The 22,265-nt window shown below is 39.3% G+C and overlaps 1 protein-coding gene across 9 annotated transcripts in view; it reads right to left on the reverse strand.

Annotated features, from left to right (window-relative positions):
* myo9ab (myosin IXAb) overlaps positions 1–22,265 on the reverse strand; it is a 56,797-nt gene that overhangs the window by 13,213 nt on the left and 21,319 nt on the right. For 8 of the 9 annotated variants that reach the window (XM_057329175.1, XM_057329177.1, XM_057329170.1 and 5 more), the window contains exons 3-23: positions 12,205–12,299; positions 11,505–11,567; positions 11,188–11,287; positions 10,665–10,718; positions 10,176–10,273; positions 9,953–10,079; positions 9,362–9,451; positions 7,471–7,587; positions 7,174–7,308; positions 6,300–6,421; positions 5,995–6,136; positions 5,460–5,655; positions 4,400–4,513; positions 3,424–3,505; positions 3,194–3,328; positions 2,683–2,722; positions 2,360–2,482; positions 1,617–1,697; positions 1,428–1,538; positions 1,235–1,357; positions 990–1,139 (exon numbers count right to left, since the gene is read on the reverse strand). In XM_057329175.1, the coding sequence (XP_057185158.1) occupies positions 990–1,139; positions 1,235–1,357; positions 1,428–1,538; positions 1,617–1,697; positions 2,360–2,482; positions 2,683–2,722; positions 3,194–3,328; positions 3,424–3,505; positions 4,400–4,513; positions 5,460–5,655; positions 5,995–6,136; positions 6,300–6,421; positions 7,174–7,308; positions 7,471–7,587; positions 9,362–9,451; positions 9,953–10,079; positions 10,176–10,273; positions 10,665–10,718; positions 11,188–11,287; positions 11,505–11,567; positions 12,205–12,299 (2,298 nt within the window). The remainder of the gene's footprint in view (positions 1–989; positions 1,140–1,234; positions 1,358–1,427; positions 1,539–1,616; positions 1,698–2,359; positions 2,483–2,682; positions 2,723–3,193; positions 3,329–3,423; positions 3,506–4,399; positions 4,514–5,459; positions 5,656–5,994; positions 6,137–6,299; positions 6,422–7,173; positions 7,309–7,470; positions 7,588–9,361; positions 9,452–9,952; positions 10,080–10,175; positions 10,274–10,664; positions 10,719–11,187; positions 11,288–11,504; positions 11,568–12,204; positions 12,300–22,265) is intronic. The other variant, XM_057329171.1, reaches the window with a different exon arrangement.

Here is a 22,265-nt window from a genome sequence, read left to right on the forward strand (position 1 = left end):
ACGACCAGGACCAGTCAACAGTAAATAACACACATACATGTGTGTCTAATCAAACCTCGTCTTGTTTGTCAAGTGCCACGTTTGTGGAAATATATCAAGAATCGGACAAGGATCTTAAAAGCGGACATCAAAGGATGTTTTTAGCTTTAAAGGACTTGTAAACATTCTGAAGGAACCTCGCAGATGTGGCATTGCTTTTCAACACACGCTGAATTTCTCAGATGAACATTTGTGTTGGCAGGTCAATGAAACATTCAGATGATCCGAGGAAACACAAAAAAGATGTTCGGTGTTTATATCGAAACATTCTGTTTGCGTTTGACTACATCAAAAGATTGATGTCGTGAAACATCAGCATCAGTTTGAAAACATTCTCGCTCGGGAGTTTATAAACTGTAACGCAGCTGGGTGAAGAAAAATAATAAACATGTTAATCCACCGCTGGTTATTCTGACCAAGCCCATTCGTACAAGAAAACGTTAAACATACGTCTACAGAACAAAGTGTTTAGTATGAGCAGCTTCAGTTTATTCACACACTCAGGATGGTTTATTTGAGCAAAAACTTCAGTACCTGAATGTTCAACATCTCAAACTGTGATGATTTCTGTTCAAACTCTTTTACAATTTCTTCGACAAATATTAGCGTTCTCTGGTCCCTGTTACTCCTCTCTGTGACTCATTTGGCTTATTTTTTTTAGAGTGTTGAAAGTTTTAGGCATGTTTGAGCCAGTTCTCCTTTCCAGCACAAACACGAACAGGGACAAACCGTAGAAGAGACGTTATCCTGTCTACTTAAAGATCTTAAACATTTCCTTCAAGTTAAAATCATTTTATAGTATGTCTGTCTTGTTTCTAAATATCCTCAATAGACAAATTTACCCCACAAGCCCAAAGATATGTACAGATGACGAGATTTTTGCTTTCAGAGAATATATGTTCAATCGCAGACAGGAAGTTGAACCTCACAGACAGGAAGTTCAGATGTACCTGAATGAGTCGGGCGCCTCGTCTCTGACTGCAGAAAAGTTTTCTCTCCCGGTGACCTCTGAAGCGTCGCTGTAAACACACAATCCTCCTCAGCACCTCCTGATGAAGCTCATCCTGCAACTTCTGACGCGACAGCTCGCGCAAAAACACCTGATGAGAGAGACCGAGAGAAATGATTTTTTAAGCGTCATGAATATGCATTCATATTAACATGGTGAGTTTTACACAGAATAAATGTTAGTTACCATAGTTCGGCCCACTTGATATGTGTTTAAATCGATGTCTGCGGTTCGCAGAAATTCTCTGATGCTCATTTGAGCAGGACGGAATCCAGCCGGTAACAGCAGATGAAAGTGATGAGCAAAATCCTAAAAACACACAAGATCTCTTAAAACCATTCTCTTCATATTAAAGTTTACGTGAGTGTGTTTTACCAACCGGAAAGGTGTATTTGACACTGTAGCCAGACTGACGTATCCGAACCGTCTCCAGCATTCCAGTATATCTCAGCTGTCTCAGAACGAGTGCGTCATTGAAACGCAGGGGAAGCTACAAGAGACAAACACATCAAATCAAACTAAACATATAAACGTAGGGTTAATGTAAAAAAAATCGCATGAAACGCACCTTCTCTGCATTTGACCGGATGCATTTCACAAAGTATGGCTCAGACTGACCCAACGTTTCCATCAGTTTATTCAAAGACACCTGAATCACAAGAGATCAAAGTCATTATTACATCTCTATGATCCTCACATCTCACTATACCAGTGGTTCTCAAAATGGGGGACGTGGCCCCCTGGGGGGGGCCCCAAGAGTGATCCAGGGGGACCACAGATGTCTTGGCTTTATGAAATATTGACATTTATCGTTAATTTTATGCAATCAAGCATCTGAAAAATAAGACCACCAGCCAAAAGAATTGATGTTCCAGCATTGTAAGACTGAATATGTTTTCGTTTTATTAAAATTTTAAGTTTTTAACTTTTTTTGGGGGGGCTGCAAAGCAATGTGCTCTGCACAAAGGGGGTCTTACAACAAAAAAGTTTGAGAACTACGCCTCTATTCGACTCAAAATCTTCCTTCAGTGTGCTTTTAAGTATTTTTTTGTCATTTTTTGGAACAAAAATTGTTTTTCCTTAAACCATATAGTCGTGACCAAATCATCCCTACAAAATGTAATTTCTGTGTCGTATCTCCAAACAGAATATTTTCACTGCCTAAGTCAGTGTTGTTTTTGATTACACTTGAAAATATGGAATGATTTAATTATGACTTTATTACTTACAGAACATGAAAGTGATATATAAAACGTTTTAACATTCAAAACATCACACATTATCTCAGCGTGATATAGGGCGTGATCTCACGTTGAACTGCGCGCTGATGCTCGGCGGTTTCTTCTTCTTGTGTAGATGAAGCAGTGATTTAGTGATGCGGTCGTGAAGCGTCAGACAGCTCAAATACTTTAGCGATTTCACGTCCAGCAGGTGCTGAGGACACAAGAAAACAGATTTCACATTATTGCCAACTGAGCAAGAGAGAATCTAGCACAGCATGGTAAACTGTCGGCTCGAGTTTTTGTGTCACGCATGTCTAACTTGACCATGTTAAGCATTGGTGTACTTGAGAAATGTTGCTGGCTTCTTTAAGGCATAATACACTTGTTTTTGAGGTTATATAAGAGGCTTACCTTTGGGAGGCTCAGCTTCGTCTTGTAGTTCTTGTTCCGCCTGTAGAAGACCGAAAGAGTTTAAAAACACGAAGAAAACCAGAATGAACGTAGTTTATTAAAGCAATAAGCCCCAAGAAGCAGTGGGTTACAGTGCATTTTATAACAGCTAAGGGCGTTGTGGCACGACGCGAAGCGGAGTGCCTAAAACCCCGTAGCTGTTATAAAATGCACTGTAACCCACTGCTTCGCGGGGCTTATTGCTTTTATAAAACGGTTATTCCATATGCTTAGCAAGGTTTCATAAAATAAAGTAAATAAAATGATATTTAGGCTATGTGGTGCGGTCAGCCGTTATATATTGAGGTATTTTATAACGGCTTAGAACTCCGCTCAGCCAATCAGAATCAAGGACCAGAACTGACCGTTTTATAATGAGGTATTTTATAACGGCTTAGAACTCCGCTCAGCCAATCAGAATCAAGGACCAGAACTGACCGTTTTATAAAAGTAGTTTTGTGATCTCACTCACATCAAGATGCCCTGAGCTCTCTCCAAGAGTTTGTTATTAACGCTGTTCACAAAAATCCCCTCGTCTACATGGGACGAGCTGAAGGAAGAGACGCGTTCTCTCACGCTACGAACGTTACAGCCGGAGAATCCGTCCCTGAGAAAAAGACATTCAGTCAATATTTAAATCAGACTTCAATTTTAAAATTAAAACGGTGTCCCAAACAAAAATATACAGATTTTTCAACAAACCTGGCCAATTTCTCCGTGAGCGTGTTGGTTCCCTGTAGGTCTGAGAGCGGCGTGCGCGGCATTTTTCTACCGATACAGGAACCTGTCGATCACAAGCCACAGACATTTATATGTAAATCAATCAGCCGCAGAAAAATTAAGAGACCATTTCAGAGACAGTTTTTCTGATTTTAAAATCGACTATTTATAGGTACTGTATGTGTTTAGGTAAAATGATCGCTTTTGTTTCTTTCTGTGATCTACTAACAATATTTTTTTACCGAATTTCAAATAAAAATATAATTTTATTTGCAGAAAATGAAAACTGGAGAAACAAATCTGTATATTTTCACACCTCAAATTCAAAGTTCATATTCACTTTTAAGAAGTACATATTTTTTAAGTTTTTAGGAAAAGCTAATATTTGTTTAATGTGATAACCTGCATTTTGATCACAGTTTTCATTGCTGTTGGATGACGTTATGTCACTACTGAGGCTTGATTTCGTTGAAATTCAACAAACACTAGACTGGATTGGCCACAATACATCTAGAAATGATGATTTACGCTCCATTCACATTACAAGCGTGAACCTTGTCACTGCAAGTCACCAAGGGTTGGCAGTTAGGTCGCTAATGTGCATTCCCGCTACTGCAGGAGCTGAGAGGAGAAGAATCACGTTAGCTTCCATCTTCACTCCGATTGGCTGTCGCTCCCAAAAGTCACTCCTCATTTGCATAAAGTTAAACATTTCTCAACTTTGTTGCCCCATCAGGTCGCCAATTGTTGCTACTTCTCGTGTCGCCAACTCTCCATTGAAATGAATGGGATCATGTCGCTTTGTCGCTTGTAATGTGAACGGGACATTAGTCTCTTCATTTTATCCTGTATGTACAGGCTTACATACGCATTGTTTAAAAGCATCGATAGTTCTAATATTAAGAAGTAGCGAATAAAATGATACAGAAAGATGAGACTGTAGGGTTTGTAGTCTTACTGTGTCGGTCATCTTTACATCGCTGCAGGATCTCAAGGCTCCGCTGGTGAACAGGGTGATGCAGGAAACTAAAGCTGTCCACGCTTTTACGAATCTGAACCGGAGATTCAGAGCCTAGAAATATAAGAACGAGAGAGAGAGATGTCTGAAAAAGTTATCTGTGTTGATCAAAATACTAAAATAACTGACACCGCTGTGAAAATGAAACTAATATTCATGGGTTCATTTGTGTCTTCGTCCTAAATATAAACCAGTTTGTGCTTTTAGAAATACTAAAGTAAATATAAAAGTGCTTAGTTTATCTTGTTTATTTCACTTTTTAAGTTATATGTATGGATGTTCTGAGACTTTAAATTAAAATTAAATACACAAATGAGGAACATCACAAGCTATTTATCATACACGAGACAATAACAGATGAAAAAAGTTTGAGAGCATCACACATATTCACAGAAGTGAAAAAGCAGAAATATGTGTGTGTGTCTGCCAGTGTTTGTCCACCTGTGTGTGTCTGTAGTTGTTTGAGGACTAAATAGTGAGAAAATGTGAGAATGTGACACGCGCACACACACACACACACGCACGCACGCACACACACACACACACAGTTGTGTAAACGCATCACTTCCTCTGTGCTCTCTCTGTCTCCACGGATACATATTTCATAAGTCCAGAGCGTTGGCTTGGTCTCCGTGGCGATAAATAATAGAGCAGTGATGCATCGTGGGTTGTTAACTCATGCTCACGTAATGGTGAGAAGCGTCAGAGAGAATCTTTGATGTATCTGAGGCTCACAGCTGCATGACAGGATCAGTTTGGATCAGAAGCTGTGCACATTATACAAGCCTGCGTATGATGTGTAAGAAACGTGCTTACATCATCGACTGTGCGTGTACGACAAATCGTACGATGGACTTTTATGTTTTTGTGGTGCGTTGTTGGTTTATTTGTGAGTGTGACAGCTCTGATATTTGATTACAATTTTATCAAAGAAAGTCATATAGGTTTAGACACGATGGACGAGTGATTGTGCGTCTGTTAGTAACACATATAAACTCACCGGCTTTTTTGTCTTTGCGTTGTTTGCCCGCCTCACGGAAGGCCACGGCGCCTCTGAAGAACGCTCTCAGAACAGCCCAGCGGAACGTGGCCACGGGATGAATTCCCATCAGACTGCAGATGAAAGCGTTACGACTGCTTTTCAGAAGCGCTACGATATCCGGCCGCATGTGATCCGTGTTCTTCTCCCGGAAATCCTGCAGGACAGAGAACAAGAGCGTGACACTTTACATATCCCGTTTGTGTGTTTAATACGTTTTCATTTCGTATACACATCTGATGCCGTGTGTGCGCTCTGCACACATGTGTGTGTTTGTGATGGGGGTGTGGTGTAGATTTGAGTCTCTCTGCCAACTTGTGCTCCAAATACACTCACAGCCGGCGGGCCGATCTAACCAATCAGATTATGCCGTAGAATTAGGTCAGTGTGTGTGTGTGTGTGTGTGTGTTTATGTATTAATAACACACGATCATGTGTTCTTATAAAAAAAGACATCGCCTAAACCAACATCAAAAAAGGATTATGGGATCATCACCTTGACGCCATATTTGACCTTCCCAGCATAGTGTCGGATTATGAACGCCGGCTCCATGACAGCAGGAAACTCGATGTAGCAGCTGCCCTCGTGCTGACGCTTAAACTTATCCAGAAGAGTCTGATTTGTCGCCTGTGGAAAACTACAAACAGACAAAAACAAGAGCTCATATAACAGTTCATATATCCAATTAGTTCCAGCAAAGTAAAGACCATAATGCAGAATTTCTTGATAAATGATATTGAGGAATATCTGTTGAAATGATTTGATCATGTAGGGGTTAAAGGTGAAGGGGTGACATTTACTTGCACTCTTCATCCAGTAGGTGGAGCAGCGCTGTGGGCTTCTTACTGATCAGATTGATGCAGGCCGTGTTGTCGATGTAGTCGATCATGTGCCAGCTGATGCCCTCTGATCGATATTCCTCCTGATCAGAAAACATGACAGCACAGAGATTCAACGCGCAAGCAAGTTCAAATAATACATTTTCATTTTTATACCACCTTTCATATATATAAAAGTGCTTTACGGGTCAGAAAATAAAAGCATTTTAAAAATAATAAAATACACAATTGAACTAAACAAAAAGCTTTATTCTTGTACGGTTGCATGAATCGGATGTATTTGATTGTATTTCTTTTTATTCGGAACTAAATTTACATCAAGAAACACATCTGAACATTTTAGAACAACAATTAAAATTCCAATTTTATTGACTTAAATTTATTTTAAAAAACCTATCCTAGCAACATGTAGCAGCAGGTGACCTTTGTTTAAATAAAAAAAAGTCATTCAATTAAATTTGTTAATTGAAAAGCTGTAATCCTTGAAACATGAAATGACAGGTTACTTTATGTACTGTACTTATCTGATATTTCCTGCAAACTCGTACCTCACAGCTTAACTCATAAATCAGTATTATAAGGTTTTAGGTTTACCGCGTCCGTATGTTGGTCTTTTACAATTGGCAGAGAAATGTATTGAAATAATATCAATGACAGAGCAGTTGGTGTAAATATTGGACTGGGGCTGTGCGGAGAACAATATAATGTTTAAACACAAAGTTAAGATAAGAGTCGAGCTGGGAATGAACGGCAGGAGAATCAGATGTATTATACAGTCTAACACAATACACAAAAACAACACGCAGAAGTCTGGTTCTGTAAAATGAAGACGTACCTGCTCTAGTTTGAAGATGTGCTGGTTGAAATAATGCTGTAGAGTTTCGTTGGCAAAGTTGATGCAGAACTGCTCAAAACTGTTGTTCTCATAATCCTCAAAACCGAAGATGTCCAGCACCCCGATAGACAGCATCTACAACACAACATCCCCGCTCAACGCTCATGTATGATGAAGTGAAAGCGTCTGTTTACCACACGAGACCTCAGTACAGTAAATAATTCTGCATTATGATTCACAACCAATTAAATAGTCAACTAAAATATCAATATTAATAAAGGAGCAAGGAGTTTGTACCTTGGATGAATCTTCCAGGTCTTTGTTGTAAAGCAGCGCGTGATTGGTGCGAAACACAATCCAGTCGAACAGAGCTCCGTACAGGGACTTCGCCATCGAGTCTCGCACCGTACCGGCCTGCAAACACAACAGATGTGTGCGTGTGTTACGTTCAACTCAACGTCTCTTTACGATATTGTAAATATTTCAGTGTCAGTCATTTAACATTTAACCATCACAATGGTTACAAACTCTCTCATTCATCAATAACGAGATCAGAACATTTTTTATTTGAACAGAAATCACAATAATAACGTTTTTGGCCACAATACGTTTTTGGAACTATTACATAATCCTCTGAATTTAAAGCGAGAAAACATGTTTTAACAAGAGAAAGAAACAGAACGTGTGTGCGATTGGGTTTTGGTTTAGGGGAAACTGTAGTCACACGTAAAATCTCCCTGAATTTCCACCGATGTCACTTCCTGTGTGTTAGTCACACCTGACGCCTCAAACAGAAGCACGAGGCCGAAAATATCTTTTCTGTTGAAACTTATCACTGGTGTAGCTAACAATGTGGAGTTAAAACTAAAAGCAATCCTTTAGAAATTTAAAAGAAATATTACTTATATAAAGTTGTTTTTAACGAATTCCCATCGACAGCCTTGTGCATGAACTAATTTTAGTTTTAGTGTAGGTGTATTTCAGGTAAATCTCAGCCAGCTCAATTACATCCGCACACGTAGCGAATAGGAAACAATGGTGTTTTCACTCGGTCGCTTCAAAATGCACATAGGATCAACGACGTGAGTCTAACTATCCACACAACACGTCATGCATCAACAACCAAAACGGAGAAGCGCTTCAGGCTATCCGTTTCAAGCTACATTCACAAATATGAAAAATAGCCAAGTAAACTTTTGCACTTACTCGAGGCATGATCACGAAGGCGTTTAGCAATGTTCAGCTGTAGTGTTGTTAGTTTGCTGAAATGTAAACGTTTTCTTGCTAAATACATATCACTTGATGAAAAATGACCTCAGCGCAATGAGAGTGGAAGTGGCTTAGCTGGCTGAGATTTTAGCGGACGTACGCATCGCCCCGTATGCATATACCCCATTGCAGCATTATTTTTCAAAGTGTGCGATGAAAAATACTGCAATTACTTCATTTGTAAATAGAAAAAGTAGAGCAAGTCTCTCTCTCTCTCCATAAGATCAGAGAGGGAATCATGTTGTCCGGCCAACTGATTTAAACATCTACCCGCACACACACATCACTACGAGACCATTTAAACCCATAAACCTCCAGCGGCTGCCAAGATCACCACTTACTGAAGCGACACGAGCCAAAACACATAAAACTCTCTCTCTCCCTCTCTCTGTCCTGATTGAGGCTGATGAAGGGTTCCTGACATCCTAAGAGCAACTGAAATAAGAGACTGTGTCAGGGGCGATTCACATCTCGTGTCTTTTGCGCGCACAAGTTCGATATTTTAAATGTAGACAAGCGACAGGCGCACGCAAATAGGGAACGATGCGGTCGCGACGGGCACATTTTTCTAGGCACGTCGGTGACGCATCAAGATGGAAATAGTTCAACTTTTCAGAGTGCCGCGCGCACACCGCGGGTCATTCGACTACAGAAAGCAGTGCGGTTCGCGTTTTCCGCGTGGTTTTAGACACGAAATGTGAATCGCCCCTTACTAGATTCACAAGTGAAACATTTACAGACCTTCCGCCACGGATGCTGATTGGTTGATACAATGTTGCAGTCATAAAATAAATATTTAAAAGTTTACCGTAAGTAATACGGTAAAAACCCAAATAATTGGGTGAGAGCCGTGAGCTCAGAAATCTCTCCACACATCTCACACATTCAGTGTCCAAACTCAATTTAATTCACTTCTCACCTCGGACAGTTTATACGGCACGATCAGTCTCTCTCCCACCGTTACCGTCTTCCGTGTGGTCAGAGCTTCAAAAAGCATCTCCTCCTTCACCTGTTCATAAAAACACCAGAGCATTATAAACCGCTACACAGAAACTAAAAACTGTAGAGACATTTAATCTGTGTTCGGACAATACGCTTCATTTTACGGAATAAATGTTGTGACGTGCAAGATAAACGACTGTTCACGAAAACCACAGACAGATGCCAAGAGACGCCAGCCTCCCTTAGCACGCACGAGTTTGACTATAAATGCATATAAACTGCATTTCACCGTATTTACATAAACCCGTGTGTTTTACTGCGGTGATATTGTGCGTTTGGCAAAACGCTTTTCTCCAATGTTATCGTAAAACTAAACTAAAACACAGTAAAACATGAAAAAGTTATGCACTTTGTGACTAAGGGAACAAAACCTCATAAATGTTTACAGCATATAAAAATACAATTCTTGAGGGATAAACTGAAGTTTAAAGCATTTGAAATCCTCGGCCAGGGCAAATAAAATCAGTTGCGATGAAAATATCTGTTATATTGTGAGGTGCTGTTATACCTCCAGCAGTTCAGAGACTATAGGAAGCACTTCTGGGTTACAGATATCAATGGAGTCGTCTCTGTACGTCTTCTTTTTGTAGCGAATGTTCCCCAGGTGTAGGATCGCAGACAGCAACGAAAAAATCCTGCGGAGATGACAGATCCGTTTATATTCCGTGAGAACGTTTTCTTTTTGTAGTACAGACTGTTGTTGATTCTCATGTCTGTGGATTGTAACTCACTGTTTTTTGGTGGCCGGAAGGAAGCCGACCATCTCCATGGCCAGCTGGAGTCTCTCAAAGTCATGCTTCAAATCTTCTCCTTCCACCGAGAAACAGTCCTGCGTGAATGACGACAAGCATCATGAACACAACAAAAACACACAGAAACTCCCTGAGCAGACCAAAAAAAAGTTGTCGAATGCATTTCAATGCCAATATAACAGCATCCCACATAACATCCAAATGTCATAAAACTGTGCAAAAGGCACGCTTTCCAAAGTCTGGGTTAGGGCATCTCAGGTTCGGGAGGCGATAAATCAGATGAACCGAGGTCACGTGACCTCCCTCAAACCAAAGCCAAGCAATACACACAGCCGAGACAAACCCACAGACCGACACCAGCGCCAGCACTGATACTGACAAAACAAACCAAACTTCAGCAAGAGAGCAAAGAAAGAGAGGAGAAGCACTGTGACGCTACACACAAACACACACTGACATGATACTGACCAGCTCAGTGTCACAGTCATTTCTCCACTGATGTCTGTGGACTCTCAATGTTACCTGGAAGGCAGTCAGAGGTGTTAAGAGCTACACACACACACACACACACACACACACATCATCTCTCACACAAACAGAGAGAGTGTGTGTGTAAGCGCTGACAGACTGTCATCTTAACTGGGTTTCACACGCATCTGTCCAGCCGTTCGGGTCTGCTGGGCTCTTAAGCAGTCAGCACGCGACTAGCGGCCTGTTCTTTCTGATTTCTGATGCTGCCCACAGTCACCATGGCAACAGCCTCAGCATCACTGAGCTCTTTGTGTTGCCAGGGATTACGGAGCGTGTTGTTTAGACCAGATGAGCTTAAAGGATGATTTTCTGCTCAGTTTTTTTATTTCAGAAACATTCGGGAGTAAACGAATCAACACGCCCGTAAATCAAGACACACGTTACATTTACATTTAAGACATGCTTTTATTCTTACAAAAGACGACAAAACAAAGGCTTTATTGTAAATGATGAGTTGTACCTGGTTGAGGTAATGATATTCTTCAGGTTTGAGCAGATGAAAAGATTTCCTCTCTTCTTCACTGGCTCCAGCCAACAGGTAATAAAACACGTGATAGTTTCTGCGTGACAATCGAAAAATCTATTCACAACAGTCCTCGTGCCATCGAGTTTACACAAGCTAGTGTCGTGACACAGAGTGAGAATATTCATTTTATTCTGTTAAACGTGCTGTTTTTTAAGATAAAGTACAGCACTCAACAATAACAATTCAACAAGTTTTATATCAATTTAACATCATTTGAAGTACAAAATATATAGTCTGATGTTGTGACGTACCTCTCATTGTGCTCTTGGTAAACTAGTCTGGACTTTTCCAAAAGATACTTTTCCACATAGGCTCTGAAACATAAGGAATATGAAATTATATATAAATATATATATATACAGTATATACTTTATATTGTGTACACGCGCGTTCACACACCATTAAACAAATTGTTTATTGAATAAAATGAACACACAACAAAATTCAACAAATCGTTTCTTTAATACAATTTTTATGCAGTAAAATAATAATACAAATTAATATGGACATAAATTAAATCAAATATAAATAGTTTTATTATTAGACACTAGCCAAACACAAACCGGAAGTTAACTGGAGGTCAGGCGCGCACGGTTATATATACAGTATATATATATATATGAAGAGTTTGGTTCCAAAATGAGATACATTTTTCAAAAATCTTGTTTTTTATTATGTTATCATGTTTTAATTGTTTTATTGTGTTAGTTAGTTGTATTTTTTGTTATTATGGCTTAAATCAAAACAAACAAACAAACTGCAGTTTCACTGATATTAATTGGAATGCACAATAAAAAACATGATTTTTGAAAAATGATCTCATTTTGGAACCAATCTCTTCATATATATATATATATAATCTCTTCATATGTAACCTTTCATATTGTCATATCTCATATAATACACATATAACATAATCTGCAGGTTTTGGAGCTAAAGACAGTGTCTTACCCCCTCACAGTTCCACTCTCTTGATAGTTGACTTGAATAAATTTGCCAAAGCGACTGGAATTATTATTATGGGCTGTTTTGGCATTTCCAAACGCCTGGGGAGACAAAAAAACAAACACAAATTCAATCAGACACATACAGTTAAACAACAACATGCATACTACACAAACATGGCATCTAGTATTCACTTCAGAAACATTTTACATGTACATGATGTCCACATGAATTATTCAATTGTAGGTTCAAAAACAGGTTTTATTTTTCTTCATGTGAATTATAATCGTTTAAAATCTTCCCTGTTTTTGGTTTAATTGTCACCATGTTTGGTGTGAGATTCACTTGTTTAAAAAGGAGAAAAGGTTTTCATGCTAAAGCTGAATCCCATCATCTGCTCATTCACACCAACCCAGCAGGACCCGTTTCCATTAAAACGTTATGATGTGGAACTGCGAGTCTGTCCTGCTAAAACACTCAACGTGCTGCTTACACTACACGTCATGCAGAAAACACACACACGTTTCGATCGCTCTGAGACGGATGATTTTCTCCACAGGGTTTCAGAGTTTACGGTGTTGACATGCCATTTGGAGGCTGAAATTTTAAAGCTGCCTTTGTTATGACATCATAAGCCACGCCCTTTGGTGCTGATCCCCCAGCGCCAGCACGTGGGGTCAAACCAGAGAGGTGGTGAAGGTGGAGGACGTGAGAGTTGTTAGATAAACACAGACCGCACCACATGAAGTCCAGTGTGTGTGTGTGTGTGTGTGTGTGTGTGCGTGCGTGCGTGCGTGCGTGTGTGTGTGCATGTGTGTGTGTGTGTGTGTGTGCGTGTGTGGCTTAACTTTGATTTATGTCAAAAAATGTGTGAACATGAAGTTAAACAGAAGTGTGAACCGGAGATCCGTTCGGGCCACCCTGACATGCATGAAGTTTGAATGAAATATGTAGTATGCGTCACTGAATGATTCTGTCAACCCTGTTACGCGTCATGAGAGTTTATTCTCTCTGTATTAGTTGGATGTTGAGATGGGCTGCGGATGTGAAGCAGAGACCCCGGAGCCATTTCCACACTGTCATCTACTGTTAACAACACACAACAGCACAATATTACTCCGAAAGATTCAACCCCGTCCGGGTTAAATGAGGGTGACGGAGAGGACAGACGCTAGCTGGTTAATAACCGTCACCGCTTCAGGGTAAAAGATCACAAGGTTTCTCTCCATGACTTTATTAAGATGCTCTATTAGTCTGCTGTCACACAAACACACTCTGGATACACATGCTACACACTTACACTACACAAGTATGTGTCAATCTACAATTTCAAAGGGATAGTTCAACCCAAAATGAAAATTCTGTCATTGTTTATTTCTTCTGCAGAACACAAAAGAAGATATGATGAAGAATGTTGACAATTAAACCCCACTGACTTCCATTGTATGAACACAAAACCACTGAGACATTTCTCGAAATATCTTCTTTTGTGATCCACTGAAGAATGACTCACATACAGGTTTACAACCACATGAGGGGAAATAAATGATAACAGAATTTTTGTTTTTGTGCGAACTGTCCCTTTAAGAGCCAACCCTTGAAAAACATCATGAAACGTGACTGAACACTTGAAAAGACAAACATTTATAATCTTTAAAAACAAGTGTTAGACGTGTGGTACACAATAAACTTAACCTTTAAAATTTATATTCAGCTGAAATATTGCATGAATATAACAATATTTTTCTTAATGTACTTTAAAAACATCAAGAAAAGGCTTTGTCAAAGAGGTCTTGATTTTAAACAATTACTAGTGCACACTAACAAAACACAACAGTAATGTTGTTCAGTCCAACAAACGCGCAGGAGACATTCAGTTGAATAGTTTTTATACATCTGCAGTGAAATTTCTAGTTGTAGTGTTCGAGACAGAGAGATATCATCTGGTTGTAATATATTCTGTACTACAAACTGAAAGCACACTTTATATCCAGCGGCAGTGCAGCTAACACTAATCACGTTAGCTGCCTAATTAAACAACAAAAGCACAACACAGATGATCCGGGACCGCACCGGCGGACATGAGCGGTGAGGATCAGCACAGATTTCACCGTTCATATACCTGCAGGCAGAAGTTCACCTTTATAAAGATTCTCGATGCCCTGCATTGTCACAAAACAGATCTAGCACGTGAAGCTAGTCAAAAACACAATTTAGCGTAAAAGCTAATAAATGCTGTAAAAATGGGTCAAAAACCACACAGGAGCAAGATGACGAAAGAAATTTATAAACCATCCACAAGTACATAAAAACAGGACATTTTATTTACTATAGTCAAAGTCCGTTTAGGAAAGTCGTGCCACTCGGCGGCCATCTTTGCAACGCGCCTCCGAGCAGTTATTACGTAATTTCAACCAAGACGTGAATGGTTATTGAATGGAAGACTGATATTTCTACAATCGCCGGCTAAAATCCTAATTGAACGACATATTTGAAAACAACATTTAAAAATGACGTAAACTGTACCATAACGTTTGTTTCCTTTGATCAAATTGCGCTTAAAAACATTCGTTTTCATGTTGCTTTACGCATGCGCAAAGCTTCGCTAGGGTGGCCATGTTGAGTGTTGTGTGGCGTTCCCCCCATTCATTTCAATGGCAGTGATGCATCTTGTTAATATTAATATCTTTGTTATAGTACAGTGTAGTAGTGATTACTACACTTTGTTAATGTATACTATAGTATTCTCAGTAGTATCAACTAAAGTGAACTGATCATGATGTACTGATGTAGTATGCTTAACTATTTACTATAGTAAGTATCTAGGACTTCTATTATAGTTTACTATAGTATATAGTTTAATAGAGTTACTAAAGTATACTACAGTGTATTTTCTAAATGATTATATTGTTTCCTCGACAGGTTCTTTGAAGATGTTCTGAATGAGAGCCAAACACAACAAAGCTCATTCACAGACAGTGATTGTATTACTGTTAGCATCATTCAGAGCGACAGCAGGTGTCACGAGAACAGGTAACAGCCTGCAGGTGACAGATACAGGTGTCGGTGAGGTTTTAACAGCTCTCTGTTCAGACACTATCTCTGTTTAACACACAAACACACCTTAAAGGTTTCAAACAAGTGCAGTGATGTAATCTTATATACGAAGCAACAGAGAGCGTTTTAGTGTGGACTTCTAAAATAAAAGCGTATATATACATACAGTATATAGTCAAAATATTCAACTGGAACACTCAAAATATAATTATCATTGCAGATCAAAAGATGTTTAAAGGTCCAGTGTATGAAATCTATCGGCATCTAGTGGAGAGGTTGCGCATTGCAACCAACAGCTCACTCCACCCCTCCACCCTCTCTTTCGGAGCACTACGGTGGCTGACACAGAACTAAAAGGTCGTCACTTTTCCGTTTCTTTGCCGAAGGAGATAACGTATTTATGAAACGTGTTCTGTAGAGCAGTTTGTCCGTTTAGGGCCACTGTAGAAACAACATGGTGAATTCCATGTAAGCGGACCCGTGGTGTATGTAGACAGAAATAGCTCATTCTAAGATAATAAAAACATAACGCTTCATTATGTAAGGTCTTCATACACCTCTGAACACAAAGTTATGTATATTATATCGCATTTCTGTCAATAGATCCTCTGAAAAAATACACACTGGGCCTTTAAAACATTAATGAAAGGAAACACTTAACTCATAACAGGACATGGGTGGAAAAGGTAAAGTGAATGAGACTTTAAATAGAAACAACCCCTCAACAATTTACTTTCTAAAGACGCTGCGCTCTGATTGGTTTGAGGTTAAGAACCCTTCATGTGGGCTGAAAGAGTCAAACACGCACACACCACACACCATCACTTGCAGCCACAACACAGAAAGAGAGACATGTTGTCTCGCTGACTGATGCACACACACAAACACACACGCACGCACGCACATTTTTCTTTCACACTTTCTCTTACAAACACAGCAAAAATCAGTTTAGCAGACAATTTAGTTTCTATTTCTAGGCACTGTGAGCGAGTGAATGTGCTGGAAGAGAATGTTGGGTAAAGTGGGGCACGGATATGTCCGTGTTTGTGTGCGTTGGGTTTCTTCAATGCAGAACAGCATCTCAATATAACAACAAAAATATATGTAAATAATGGCACACACGGCTGTAATATTTCCTCACGTTTTTTCTGGATACAATCCATCAAACATTCATCATCTCTCAAACGCTCTCTGTTTGAACAACAGCAACTGAACCGAACATAAATCCAACATATCACGACGTCATTTAAACGTGAGTTTAGCGCATGTAAGATTTGTGAGACGTTTAACAGACATTAAACGCACACATGCAGTCGGGGTGTCACGACACAGTCACTGGATATAGGTCAACACACATACACATCTAATATGCAAACACACAGGTGCACACACACACACACACACACACACACACACGTGCACACAAAGACTTTGCATTATTTTGCCTTGAGCTAAAACTGACATTAACTGCATGTATGAACCGACTCCCAGTTTAAGGTCAGGCCAGAGCATGATTGTAACAATGTTCAAAGTAAGGAAGGAAGGAGGCGGGAACTGGCGAACATTAAATAAACTTTTAATAAAATAAACCAACCACAAAACGAAAGTAAAGGGAAAGCTAAGAATTCGAAAACAAAACATATCAATTATCCTCTAAATGTGATGATGCAAAAATGACATATTATCATGGGCAAACGAAATACAGTGGTGTGCATTATAGCTGAGACTCACATGAACATTGTACAGCTGGTTTTGTGACTAAGTCATTCCCTGTAAATGCTATTGAAGTTAGTATATGAATGTGTATGTAGCCTAACTTTGGAGACGGTTCCAGTCAAACCAACTGTTTTAAATATGTACTTACATAAGTTGACAAAACTAAATAAGACTTTAAAATAGTACAAAAACACATGCCTTCTAGTTCTTGTTCTTTTGCTTCACGTTGTTGCCGTTTTTCCGCTACATACGGATAGCCATATGTAAGACGCATCATCACATTATGCGCATGTCATCACCTGCGCGCACTGCATGATGTCCGAGTATGTCACAGTAATTAAATAAATTAAGTATTAAAAAGGAGATTTCCAAATGATTCCTGTAAAGTTTGTAACGGAACAAGCGTTGAATCCACGTCTTGTTTACATTATAGTGTTTTTGATTCGGTACTCAAGGTGGCCCCCTGGTGGTGCAGAGGCCCTACGCAACTAGCGTAGTTTGCATATAGGAAGAATCGGCTCTGATTTTATCCCCAAACCTAAAGAGCATAGAAAACTTCTTGCATTTTTAGATTTTCAAAAAATATTGTTCAATTTTGAACAACCTCAATTTTGGTCCCCACGGTGACACGAGTCCCCACGAGTTGGTGTGCATTCAGGTTTAGGTCCCCACCAGGATATACAAACACGCACGCACGCACACACCGGAGACATAAATGGGATATAAAAACACGGCCACACACACCACTGCATCTTTAACGTGTGTGTGCATTTTTTGTCATATTTTTGTCAGATTTATCAAAATACAGAAGTAAACAGTACATGAACACACACACCACTGCAGCTTAAATGTGTGTGTGTGTGTGTGTGTGTGTGTGTGTGTGTGTGCGTGTGTTCAATGGTTCACTACAGATGTGGTGGATGATATATAATCGCAGCAATTTGTACGATCATCAAAAATTCTGATCTCATTTGTGCCCCCCCGCAGATGAAACTCAATCACTCAGATTCCCTCAAGACAAAGAAAGAGACAGACATCCACACCTTCTTGATTTTCCATTTCTGTTCATCCATCTAAATCCATCATACAGTATTTCACATTTCAGCATTTGCTTTTATACAAAACCCACAGACGAGGAACAAGAGTCAACGGCATTAAAGCATCACAATATTAAACAACAGTTTTACATGTAGAAGAGAAGCTGGAGCAAGAGGAAGCTGGATGTGAAACAGTTTTTAACAGAGTTGATGTTTTTAAGGAAGTGCTTTTGTTCATTTAAGCTTGTGGTTTACACGAGTGCACACAACAAGAATGAACCAGCAGATGAATTACACATCATTTAAACATGAGAATTATTCGATCGTTTATTCACCCTCGTGTCATTTCAAACCTGCATGAGTTTCGTTCTTCTGCAGAACACGAGAGAAGATATTTTAAAGAATGTTGACAATCAAACAACACTGAACTCCATTGACTTCCATTGTATGACCACTGACACATTTCTCAAAATATCTTCTGTTGTGTTCTTCAGAAGGAAAGCATGTCTGTACAAGCCGTCTACATCTAGTGTTTCAAACTAAGAGTCAGTGAAGGGTTATCTCATGAATCTGGTGGAACATGTTGTTGGTCGTGCTAGTGTTGCTGAGCGATGGTAAGTGATCATCAAACAGGCCTGGTGTCTTTGCAGAGGTTTATAAGAGCATGAAATCCATCATCCATGCCAGTCTGAAGTGCCGTAACTACATGACGTGTGTGTGCGTGTTTGTATGTTGCAATATTGATGGTACCACACACAACCCACACACTCCAAACCATCATCCATCATTTGTGTCAGTCGTGTCTCGCATGCATGCTTTGAGCGAGGCTTCAGTTGACAACATTACAGACATGTTTTGGGGGTTTAAGACGGAGTGTTTTTTTTAATAAAAGGACGTAAAAGTCAACATGAATCAAATGCATGCATACTTGCTGGTTTAATCGTTTACAAATATTATTTTTATGAAGATACTCTTTCATTTTAATAAAACGACTTTCATTTGAGAAATTCTCTTCTGATTTTTATCAACGTCATACATGTGGGGACAAATAATATGATCCAATAATATAATAACCCACTAAAGAAATCAAATCTTGACACATAAAAACAATCCTGTCCACATTAGTATACTTTAGTATTTACTAGAGTAAACTGTGGGACTTTGTAGTATATTGTAGTTTTCTGCAGTATATAACTATAGTAAATTGATAAACTGGTAACTAATGTAGTATACTTCATACTAGTATACTACTAACTTAACTGTAGTATAATTATAGTCTACGGTAGTATACTTATTTATTTACTTGTTTATTTATGTTGATTGTAGATTTATTTGGTTGGTTTTTTAACGCCATATCAGCACTGAAGGCCATTTGTGGCAAACTCATTCACGACACAAGCAAAAAATTGAGTTTACTTTAGTTTACTGTCGTACACTATTCTGTACTATAGTTAATTGATAAACTGTAGTAATATACTGTAGTAAATACTAGTTACTGATCTTTAAATATTACTATAGTGAAATGTAGTAAATGCTTCAGTGCTTACTATATAAAACTGCAGTAAATACTGTAGTGTATACTATAGTATTCTGTACTATAGTGAATTGATAGACTGTGGTAAATACTCTAAATACTGATCTTTAAAGTCCCAGTGAAATAAACAATGACAATGCCTATTTTTTCATGAAATGTTGCAGCTTTTTTGTAAATAGTTTATCAATGTGGGTCGTTCTCTTTTTAAAATTCGTGTGCCCTCACAATCTTCAGATAAAATCTGAAAAAGCACTTCCTTCCTGTAGTGACTATCCATCTTGAATGACGTATGTTAGACGGCTTGGGCGGAGCATCCGTTAACTCCTCCCCTTCAACTGTCAGTCTGCTGCCAGATCCATTTAAAAATTCAACGGCTGTTTTTATACATCCAATCAAATCGCAGAGAAAGACAAAAGCCACGCCCACTATTTTTCTCATTAGAAATTCCATTTCACTCAGAAATGCATTAAAATACGGAAGTAAAAACAATCGCAACTTCCAGTTTACGGGGACTTTAAATATTTGCTATAGTAAACTGTAGGAAATACTGCAGTACACTTTAATGTTTACTATAGTAAACTGTCAATTATTAACTATAGTGAATTGGAAAAGTGTAGTAAATACTGCAATATACTTGAGTGTATTTTTACCATAGTACAAATCTATATAAAATGTAATGTGTTGTACAATAGTATTTTTTAATGTGGGTGATAAATATTCTGTTTTACTACCAAAATCTTCAAGATAAATGTGCCGTTCTCATCTCTTGACTTCAATCGTTGGCTATTTGTCATTTGCACAAACAGTCTTGATTGTGATTCTTTTAACAGCAGGTCATGACAACAGAGCACAGACAGGAAGTTCTGCAGATTTCAGCTTCCTGTCAGTCCAGCCAACCACACAAACTCAGACTGAACTGAAGTAAAGAAGAGCTTTATCCAGTCGACTGCTGCCAAACAGCACAATAATGACTTTTATTCAGTACACGATGTCCAGAAGATCGTGAGCAGAGAGAGACGTGTGGGTGTGATGCACTTCACAGATGTTATCTAACACAAGACAATCCTCACCTTCTTATAGTCTCACCTCCATCTAAATACCTTCTGAGTGAATAAGAAAGAACCCGAGAACTCCATGAGCTATAAAAGAGCAAGGTCTGAGTTCAGGATCTCGAGTTCTCACAATCTTTTATTTGTCTTACTGCACATTTCAATCCATCAGTCATCAGGACTGACCTCCAAACACATCAGCACTTCAATGCTTTGAAGTCAACACATCATGACGGGCTTTTACAAACGCACACGCATGCGGAGACCTTGAAATAATGTGGCACTCCTGCAGGCCGGAGACGACAACATCCATCAACATCTCAGAAACGGCCATTAACACACATCCAGAGTCTGATGTGACCTCCAAATAATCATAAAACATCTCACTGCTGTCTAAAAGAATCCACTGAGATTATAAAGAGATGAGATTTTTCTTTCTTATGGGTTTAAAGTGTTTTAGTACAGATGGATCAGAAGCGCTAACTAGTTTCCAGGCCTTTTAACACAAAGTGCACAACTACCTGAAGGAAAGCATTTATCTGAAGAGCCAGAGATGGAATGGTCCCGGAGGACTCCGATAACAGAATGACATCTGGATTTAAACCATCTGCTGGCCTCCAGGCGGTCCACACGACCCTAACCAACACACACGACACAAAGACGACTGCTCCACGAGACCCCGTGTGTCTCGCTCCATGAGACCCCTGGACTCAGCAGGGTCAAACTTGTATAACAACTTCTACATGCATCAAATTATTACAGAAACATTTTTATTCAAATATTAGCCTCAAATGTGCAAGCAAAAAACAAGGATAAATCATGACCAGACTCAAAAACTACACTAAAAACATTTCCAAAGACAAAGATATTATATATACATGTAATAATAATAATATATACAAATATCGCTTTGCTTTAACTTTAAACAGTAAACAAGACACACTGATAATTTGTGTGCGCGTGTGTGTGTGTGTGTGTGTGTGTGTGCGTGCGCGTTAAATCTGAAACTGCCACAATTGGCATGCATGTCCGACAAATACCATCCGCTGCTGGCAAGACAAGAAGATTGAGAATTACTTATTCTGTCTGGTATGTGTTAAAATATCCACACACACACAACCCATGAGTGTGTGACTTCACAAACACAAACAAAACGGTTCCCATGTGTGTCAAGAAATAGTTTTCATAGCCGTACGAAGACCAAATGTTTCTACGTTCATATCGACACGCCACACGTCTGAGATCTGAATAACTTCACCATTATTAACCATTTAACTACCTCGTGTTTGTGTCGTTCCGAACAAGGATGACATCACGGCTAAAGTCTTTTAGAAAGTCTTGGTCTTTTTTTCACACGTACAAAACACCAAATACACCCACAGAAAATCCCATCGGATGAAGCCAGAACTGCCTTGTCGGGATGACCAATCACATCACGGCACAAACGAGTCACGAACCATTGCAAACCCTTACACGAGCATGCTGGGAATTCTGCTCTGGCCAGAATCAACTGAAGACACTTGAATAAAACAGCAGCTTCAGATGGCAGCGCCCGGAGAGAACCTCATGACAGACTAACCCGAGGGTCTGGACCTCTACACGCTCTTACAAACGTGAGCCAGTGTTGTGTTAGTGTCAGTTTTCATAATCACTGAGTGACAGATAATTCAGTCT

The sequence above is a fragment of the Triplophysa rosa genome, linkage group LG3, assembly GCF_024868665.1.
Source record: "Triplophysa rosa linkage group LG3, Trosa_1v2, whole genome shotgun sequence".
NCBI lineage: Eukaryota > Metazoa > Chordata > Actinopteri > Cypriniformes > Nemacheilidae > Triplophysa > Triplophysa rosa.